Below are 10,232 nucleotides of genomic sequence, written 5' to 3' on the forward strand. Positions count from 1 at the left end.
GCCTTCTTTCATAAATTGGGACTAAATATTGAGCGAAATAGTCTCATAGTTCAGATCCAGGTTAATGTAACATTTAAAGGCTATTATAGCAGATTTTGATGTGCTTGTCTTGGCTGATTTATCAGAATAAATGATGAGGATAAATGGGTTTTCAAAAGACACAAATCCTCACTAATGCATTGCCTATAAACCAATGCGTTTATTTGTGAATAACATGGCACTAGTCCTAAACCTACAGGATAGAGATAAAGCTGTAATACCATGTAAAGATTTGGATGCACTTCAAATGAACTATTCCATGCATAAGGGGATAGATCAGAAGGCGAAGAGTTGGAGAAAACAGTGATGCAGCTAAGACAAGATAGCTAACACAAATCAAAACAGTAGGAATGAACCCAAAAGGTAATGCAGCCCTGTTATAACATAGACCATTGATTGCAGTTAAATAACGGGTATTAAGAAGTCAATGGTCAGCAACCACTCACACAGGCTACACACATAATCAATCAGTATTAATCTACTGACAGAGAACAAATGTAAACAGTGGTCTTACAGTAATAAAACAGCAGCCATAAAAGTGAAATATTGTGTAATCAGCCTACAGTTAATCGTTTTAAACTGCAAAGTAAGAAATTCATTGTAGCCTACAGTGAAGCATGTTTTATTACCGTGCATATGATAATAAACACTTTGAATCTTTGAAATGCATCTGCATCAGTGAACCAGGTGGGCACAGTGTGAACTGCCAAGTGGTCTCAGGTGTGCGGTCATCTTTTATTATAAAACCTCTGAAGCGCATCGCAACCAATCAAAGCTGAGAGCCCGAAAATCAGTTTTTATGAGCACCAGTGACCACGGGCGACCACGAGATGGCGCTGGTACTCTGCGCTCCGAGGCTGCGGGTCCCAGGGTACGGTGCGCTCTCTCTGCGGCCCCCGATGGAGCCAGCGGATTACAAACTCCAGTTAAGTGGCGCACCGTCCTCCTCCTCCCCATCTTTCACCCAGTGTAAACCCAGGCGCACGGATCACGCATCCTCGCCGTGCTCGGTCTTTGGGGAACTAGAAAAACAGCTCTCTTTGGCTGTCACCGACAAACCGACCGAGAGGTCTGCAGTGTAGGGAGACTGAGAAAGAAAAAAAAAAAAAAACATATAGACAAAGAGTGAGGAGAAGGAGATGGGTCCGGAGGCGGGTAGTTGTCCGTGATTGTCAAGTGAACGGCGGTGAAGTTGTTCGGCTCCGCTCGGATCTTTTCTCCAGGTCGTTGAGGTGAGTTTTCTCTCTGCAGGAGACAGGAGCAGCCCGGATGGTGCATGTCTTATACCCGGCGCAGGCTATCCCAAATTTTTCTCATTTGTCTTGTAGTAAATGATAGATGAATGATGGATATCAGATGTTTGTAGGATGATACAGTGTAAGCTGTACGCATGCTTCTTCATATTTATTTTTTTTAAACTGTTTTTTATTATTAACCCATGCATGCATTAACTGTCTGTAGTATAAAACAGACTGAAATGGACATAATGTTGCCAGACAACACCATATTATTTTTTACAGTAGGCTGATTCCACAGGCACTTGGGAGATTTCATCATTTGAGAAAATACTGAAAAACACCAAGTGGGCTTCTCTTAGAAATCCTCTGCTTTAATTATATTCTGCTGGAGTGTTATGAGACAAGATAAGCTGCATGAGAGGAGGGGATCCGCTTCATTCTCTGCCCCTCTCTCTTTCCCTCTCTGTCCTCTGTGCTTCATTCACTCACACTTGCCTGTCTTTCCCCAGCTCTTTCTCTCACTCCATCCCTCTAATCCCCTCTCTCTCACAACCCCTGTCCCCCTCACTCTCTCTGGTTTTGCCTCTCTGTCAGCTCTAATAACACTGTGAGTTTGCAACACCAGACTGCTTCACTTCTGAGACTCCTCTCTCGTCTTTTCTCAAACCCCCACCTCGTTTATATGTGTCTACTCCTTCAGCTGAGCATGGTTAACTCTCATGGTTAATATTCTACATAGGGTCTCACAATGGCACGTCACAGAGTTTTTCAGTTTGCGGTGCCTGTGCTGTGACTGGATGGCAATGTTACTCCTCTTTGTCCGATAATCAATATGTGACCGAGCAATTACAGTGTACTTGAGTGTCATGCACCTTCCTGTGGCTGAATCATTAATGTCACATCTGTCACAGTCACTCTACACAAGTGCACATGTGAAGGTGAAGGGACACACACACGCACGCACGTACGCACACACACACAAACGCACACAGTCAAGGATCATGGCCATCGAGCTCTGAGCCTTGATTGATTGTCACGATGTGGAGAATAGCAGCTGACAGTGAGGAGCCTTGAAATGATTTTAAGAAGTCTTACACAGCCCACCAATCAATCATTGCTATTTTGGGCGTTGTTTTTGATTTACATACAAATTTCAGAGCACTCGGGCCACTTTATTCCAAAGCATTAAGCCACCCATCCTGAAATTTGCACTCTTTTGTTTGGTGACTGTTTGGCTCCTACAGGGAAACACTGCAGTTTTCATATTTCTTTCAAATGTTTGAAATTAATATAAGTTAATACATTCCTACAGACAAGGGACATCAATTCTCAAACCCTTCGTCACAATGCATTTGATCAGAATCATAATAAACCAGTTGTCAAGTTGTCAAGGCAATAACTACTATGGGAGTTTTAAACCCCCAAAAAAGCAAATTCTAGACCCTGTGACTAAGTGTGACATGAGAATTCATTGCCACCTCAGGCAATGTGCAACACATGTGACAGCTGACGCTTTGAACTGTAAAGGCGGATTCTGCACACAGCTCTTTTACAGTAGAAATCTTCTACAGCCTCCATGACTATCAGTGTCATCTGCCGTCAAGCGGAACAGACAGGCATCTGCTGTGTCCTGCACACACTCTTTCTGTGGGGGGGGGGGGTGTCACATACAGAAACACAACTACGCTCCACCCACACGCAGGTCTGCTGTATGTCACACACCTGCCTCATGGCTCTGTCCGCATGCATGTCTCTGTATACAGGCCTACCAGTGTGCTTAGCTAAAAATAATCACCACCAGCGAGACACACATGGAACATGAATTATGGAAGACACAGAGAGAGAGAGAGAGAAAGAGAGACATTCAGGTCAGAGTCAGACCCAGTTCCAAGAGCTTTACTCCCTAAGGACGATACTACTAGACCGCTGCATTAATATTCAGTTCGTACCATCTAGCACATCAGACCTGCTGTTATCCTTTAGTTTGGACTAACTGGACCTGAGGCTACCCAGGGTTTCAGCCCAGCGCTTCATGTACATCATGGGCAGCGAAAATGGATCCATGTATTTTGAGATTAATAATAGATGCAATGTGCTGTTCTTAATTAAAAAGTCATACATTTTAGAGTTTGTTTTTAAGTGAGGGTTAACTTGAATCAGCCTGACAACGCACTGGGAAGATATAACTGTTACTGAGTGTAGCCTACTGGAGTATAACAGTTATATTTTACACAAAAACAATTAGATATTTAATTGGATATGTTCATGTTCTCATTTAGAGTTAACTGAGGGGGTTGATAAAACTTTAATATTGTCCATATAATAGGACGCTACAGCCAGGAGATGGTAGCCTGACTTTGCCCAAAGGCATAAAAAATCTACTGTCAACACCTCTAATGTTCACCAAGTAATGTGCTGTTGTTTTTACACCTATAACACATGAGATGTAACTGCTAATTTGTGGGCTTTAGAGAAGCTTAGAAGCTGATTTTCTTTTGTACAGAGACAGGCTTTCCTGATATAACTCCTAATTGCTATGCTAAGGTAAGTGTTGTCTGTAGTCTCATATTTAAGAGGAAAAAAGCGAGAGTGGTAGCCTATTAATCCTCCGATTTCACTCTTGGCAAGAAAACGTTCTTCCCACTATGTCACAAAGACCTGCACAACGTGCAGGTGTTTTCAGTAGTCCTGGATAATTAGAGTTATTTTTTAAGGTTGGGGGTGGGTGGTTACATACCTGGAATTACATGAGGTTACAATGAGCTAATGTGCTATTAAGAGCTATAAATGTACATGTTATTGAACTCATGGTGCAAAAAAAAAAAGAAAAGAGAGTGAGGAAGACATCAGTCAAAGTGAGTCTGGACATGCCCACACAGTCTAGAAAGGAGGTCTCATTACTGTAAGAAGATTAATTGAAAACACGTATGTGGGTGGTTGATGTGTGTACAAGGCCATCAAAGCATTAAGTAATATTGCCATGTACATGCATGACATATAAGCCACAATATGACATACCGTATACACTTCTATGAGATGTTTGCCCACACTGTGATGGACAATTTCCCAGACTTTGGGACTGAGTTGGAATATGAGAACATTCACCTTGAACAAATGAAACACAGCAGATATTTTGAGTTAATAGGTCATTTCCTTTGCCAGCTTGACTGTAAAAATCTTATCATGGGAAAAAAATTGCCTGTGTCGCAGTGATTAGATGCTTAGTTCTATTTAGGGACCATGAACACTATACACTCTGTGGAAACCTGAGGAGAAACCTGCCGATTTGTTGGTTACTCAGCAGAGTTCACTCTGTGTGTGTGTGTGTGTGTGTGTGTGTGTGTGTGTGTGTGTGTGTGTGTGTGTGTGTGTGTGTGTGTTATTATGTGCGTGTTTGTGCTCCTTTGTATGGAGTATTTGCACATAAATCCAAATGCACTGACAAGTGTTAAGTGCATAATTGTGGTTGTTTCTACTGACACTCTACAGTATGTGTACATTTACACATACAGACCTTGTCTGATATTCAGTGGAGTCCTGACCTTGAACAGTTTGATTGCTGTCTGCTTAGTCAGGGCCACTGCATCTGCTAATGTCAGGCAAACAACAGTTCCAATGAACTGCACTGCACGGGTTATTTTAATCTATCTATCTATCTATCTATCTATCTATCTATCTATCTATCTATCTATCTATCTATCTATCTATCTATCTATCTATCTATCTATCTATCTATCTATCTATCTATCTATCCTACCTACCTACCATCCATACATCCATCCATACATCTAACCCCGTCCGTCTCCATCTCCTTTCAGTGTGTGATTGCGTGTTCAGCATGAGTAACATCTACGAGTCTGCAGAGGCCACGCTGGGCTTCATCAGCTCTCCATGCCTGACCAAAGTGGAGCTGAGAGTGGCCTGCCGGGGGATCTCGGATCGTGATGCCCTCTCCAAACCCGACCCTTGCGTGGTGCTGAAGATGCAGTCTCACGGCCAGTGGTTTGAGGTACAGTAATGGGATGGGATGAGAACAGGGAGTGGTGCGGCGTGCAAATGTGCCTGCGGTGCCTGCAGAAACACCGCTCTAAGCCGTACATGGAGGTGTAACGGCAGCATTGTTGAGGAGAATTGTTGCTCTGGAGTGGAGTGTCCTTGCTTGAAACCTTTGAAGGATATCCTGAATGAGAGTACCAGCTGCTGATTTGTGTTTGCTTTCAAAGGTGTTTCTTTTTAGTTGTGTGTCATATTCACTGGCAACAATCCACCTGGTGCTTATGAAGTCTTTTATAAAGTCATGATTTACATTTGAATTCCAAATTTCTTACGTAATGTATCAGTCAATAAAAATTAAATCCCATTTTTTGATTTTGTCAATGTTCTTGTCACTAATACAAAGTATTTGAGGTGACTGTATTATAGCTATTCAACATTATTTTCAGGCTCCACACCATTTATCTGTGACCTGTTGTACCAGTCTGATAGAAAACTTTCTTCAACTCCTTCTGAGGTTTTTGTTGCAGATGATTCCTGATGAATTCTTCCGCAGACAACTCTTGAAATTGTTCAAGCACATCATTGAATTCATGTTTGACTAAATGATTATGTCTAATCAAGGACCCGAGCAATCATGCAGAGCTGTGATTGTGTCGCTAACCTTCTCACACTAAATTGCGGGTTATGGGTGGTTCTTATAAATTATGGATACTAATTGTCACGGAAGAGAACAGAAGTCATAACTTTGGTAGACTGATGTAGAGATTATATTCAGCTTTCCAAAATGCTTTTGTCACCTTGATAAGTAAAGTGTTCTAGTATTATTTTTCCACTTTTTCAGATTCCCAGCAAAACATTTTGATATTGAAAATAATGGGAGCAACAAACTACTTTACCCAGAATCATGGGCATTTTATTGCACATAATAAAAGCTTTGACTGGATGAATCTTTAGCGTTTAGCACTAGAAATTGGACAATATGTAGACAATTGGTGATGCTCTCTACTACTTAGTGTTCCACTTCCTCTCACCCACTTGCTTTTTTACTTAAGAAAAAGTCTCCTATTTACAAAACAGTTCATTCCTGTTCAAGCCTCACAGTGACATTAACACACGTAGTAGCTGAACTTTACACTGATCACAGTGTGGAAGAAGAGATAAATCTAGAGATTAAAGAATAAATCGTATCTTGGGCTGCCTTAATTTCTCTGTTTTGTATCAGTAGGGCAGTAGACGCACACTGAGTCATTCTGCCTTCCTTTTAGATATGTAACTACACACCCACGTATGCATGCACATCCTTGTATCCAGTATCCAGTGCTATAATAATCCACAATTACAGACATGCATGGCATGTGGATTCACACATGTCATGCTGTTTACACAGACTGTCATTTACACAATGGAACAGATCAGATCATATTCTCAGAAAGTAGTGCAATATTATTCTGTCTTTTGAGACTTCACCAAAAACATCTTTGTAGTGTGTGTGTGTGTGTGTGTGTGTGTGTGTGTGTGTGTGTGTGTGTGTGTGTGTGTGTGTGTGTGTGTTTGCAAGAGAGCAAGTGAAAATTTGTGTACTGTATGCGTTCTGATAAGCCCTTTTGTGGGAATGGGCAAATGTTATCACTGCCCATCAGATTTGGAATCCCCTAATTGGATAATTGTTTTTGAGTGTGTCTTTGTGCTTTAATTAGATGCCAGCCTATTGAGGTAAGTGTCAGAAAAAGGGCAAATCTGTGAGTGTTTTGTTGTACGTCAAGTCTGCTGTTGTGCCACTCACTTTTGTTTCTGTATGTGTGTGTGTGCATGTGTGAGTGCATGCCAAAGGGTTATCAACAATAAAAAGGACGCAGTCATTGCTGCCAGAGTTGGATAGGTTTTGTTGGCAGCGCAGAGCTGGACTTCTGTTTGGCTTTCTGTTCCTTTTTGTGTTAGAAAGGAGAAAATCTGAGATCAATGTTACAACTATAGTTGCCTCTCTGTTTAGTCAAACAGCCTGTGTGATTTTTATCCATCAAGAAAAATCTATAATACCAGTTTCTAGCTGATAAGTCTAAACAATGTGGTAATGGCTATTTGTGATAATTGCTGCATAGTTGCAAAGTCTGCTGAGTTTCCAAATCAATGTGCCGCAGCAGTGTGGTCTATGTTGAGTAAAATCTTCAGTGCACTTCAGAAAGACCAAAAAAACTCAGTTTTAACTGAAACTGCTAACACTGCAGAGTAAGTTCAACATAAAATATATCTGTGCACAACACAAGAGTATTAGCTGCTTGGTATTAGATGTTCTGACCAGAATATATGGAAAACCTTAGTGGTCGTACTAAGTAGTTCATTAATCAGTACCATTACATGCACAGTCATAAAAATGCAATAAGTAGATGTCCATATACTGTAGAACATGTGTCAATTTGATACTAAGTGAACTGTAACAGACAGATTTATACAGAAATAAATAATGAAATCATTTAGAGAACTGAATTTTTCAATTCACATTTGCATTTCCAGCTACCAGTAGTTATTTATTTATTTGCCAACTCTGATTTAATTTAGCCCGCTGGGTTCTAGTTATGTTAAAACTTTGCTCTGAGATGCACATAATAAACCCTTTGATGGACTGCAGGGGGATCTACCGAGGAAATCCGAGGCAAACTTTTAGAACATTATTATTTCTATTTTCCAGATACAGAGCTTAACCCTGAGCTGTTTGTGTGTCCATGCATTTGCATGTGTTTGCAGGTGGACCGCACAGAGGTGATCCGCAGCAGCAGCAGCCCCATGTTCTCCAAGATCTTCCTGGTGGATTACTATTTTGAGGAGGTCCAGAGGCTCCGCTTTGAACTTCATGACATCAGCTCTGGCAACAATGGCCTCCGTGATGCTGACTTCCTGGGAGCCATGGAGTGCACCTTAGGACAGGTCAGTTCTTTTTACGACTGTTAGTCATTTAGTGTAATGAATTACTTGCAGTCCCACTGCTGTATATTTGTAACAAAGAAATCTGCTAGAAGTCAGGTTTGTATGGTTGAACATGAAGCAGCATGTTAGGTAGGTCACTGCACAAGCTACTGTAAGTGGTGCGTGTGAGGGAAGTTTTCAGTCCATATACAGTACTGTGTGCATGTGAACACATTAGAGTGAGTTCTTTATAGGAGCCAGAAGTGCATATGAGCATATTTTTCTACAGGTGAATGCATGACAAGAGTGTATACGTGTGCATCAGTGAGTATACCTGCAAACAGAAACACTATATCACATACTGTGGGTGTTATGTTTACCAGTTTACAGCAGTATGAGACCTATGCATGCACGAATGCAGCCTGCGCACTTTGAGTGTTAGGATTACAGACTGGAGTTTGTGCTGCTTTGTAAAGTTCACTTCCCTTGTTCAGATATTAACCACATGTATCACTTGATGTACTTTAATTAGGGTGAGAGAGCAACTTTAAAAGTAGAGAGTGTGAATGGAATCTTAATGTGATCTTTTCACTTGCGGATCTCTGCTGTCACTATCTGCATTTACAACGTGCGTCTACAGTATGTCCTTCAGTCTTTATTTACATATAGCCCTGAGGATGCATTACGCTATGTTTTTAAAGTATTTATATGTGCATATGTTAATACATATGGCCTTGTTACTCGCTTAATGGTGCTGCTGACCCTCTTAACGATGCAGTTGTAATCAATATTTAATTTTGCTTTATTTACATTCTTCATTTAATACCCAATAGCCTTTAAAACAAAAATTGGAATTGCACTAGTGCTCGTTAACAAGTTGAATAAGTGGATTCTGGGGAATTAACATCTAATGTCATATTGAATAGAAGGAGATTGGGTGCCATATAGCTTAAAGGTCTTTTCTGCCATGGAGGGAAATGAAAGTGTTTGTTTCCACTAGAATCCACTTGTCATTGTCAGAGACGCTATCAGCAGCATAAGGCTGGTGGATTCGCAATAGTTGGTCGAACTGAGATAATTGACATGGAAGAGGATGAGGATTTCGAAGGCAAGAGCCAGAGAGGTTTACTGAAATGGGATAACACGCTGCCAACGTTTAGTCTGGGTGTGAACAGCAACAACAACATTCTGGATGTTGCTGTCAATCCAGGACTGTGTTACTGTAAGAAAATAGACACATCATATCAGTGCAGTGCAGACGAGTGTATGGAGATTTCAGAAAGTGATAGTAACAGATCTGTTAATGGAAAGCAGGTTAGCGAAATGTGAGGCAGGCAGAAGAACATTTTGTACAGAGGTTAAGTGTTATACTGCAATTTGTTGCATTCGGCTTACTGAGATCATCACAGACCACAGTGAATCATCTCGATTCCACAGTTCAGTTCGTAGTTTTAGAGTGTTTTAGCCTCTTTCAGCTGTGTTTTTGGTTTCCTTTGCAGGCTCACCATTAGGGTTCATTCCCACAACGATTAACAAGTAGATATAGGATTTCCATTTGCCAGGTGGATGTAACATGATTCCAAATGAACATTAATCTTTTGCTTAATGCTTCCGCTGCACCGATGTGGACAAAAACTCTGTTATTACAGGTTTAACCATGCACTCTATTCTCTTTTACAATTATATTTTATTTTACAAGGAATTACATTTAAATCTTCCAAAATCCACTGTTGAACACAAAAACCCACACTGTGCACCATTGAGCATACTATTTAACTAGATTCAATCTTTCCATCATATTCCTCACATAGAGTAAAACTCAGTACTAGCTGTTTGTAGTGTAAAGCCTCCAGTTCAATGCACCTGGGTATCACTTAGATGTTAACAACAAATATAATGCCTATCTGTCATTTTTAAGTGCTGCTAGTGCTGGTCATCACACTGAGAAACACCTCACTCTGCAGCTTCTAGGTGCTTTTAACGCATTGTTTTGGTTCGCCTGTCTGTGTGTGGTGAGCCTCAGCAGCCTCCCTCTCTAAATGTGAGCAATCACTCATA

At 40.9% G+C, this 10,232-nt stretch overlaps 1 protein-coding gene across 1 annotated transcript in view; it reads left to right on the top strand.

The window, feature by feature from the left end:
• Positions 1-1,005: 1,005 nt before the first annotated feature.
• Positions 1,006-10,232, top strand: part of cpne4b (copine IVb) — a 20,395-nt gene continuing 11,168 nt past the window's right edge. The window contains exons 1-3 of the mRNA XM_085791853.1: positions 1,006-1,271; positions 5,096-5,286; positions 8,016-8,195. Of these exons, the coding sequence (XP_085647979.1) occupies positions 5,116-5,286; positions 8,016-8,195 (351 nt within the window). The 5' untranslated portion in view covers positions 1,006-1,271; positions 5,096-5,115. The remainder of the gene's footprint in view (positions 1,272-5,095; positions 5,287-8,015; positions 8,196-10,232) is intronic.

Source organism: Trachurus japonicus, chromosome 11, assembly GCF_045865225.1.
Source record: "Trachurus japonicus isolate A0001 chromosome 11, Traja_1.0".
In the NCBI taxonomy this organism is placed as follows: Eukaryota; Metazoa; Chordata; class Actinopteri; order Carangiformes; family Carangidae; genus Trachurus; species Trachurus japonicus.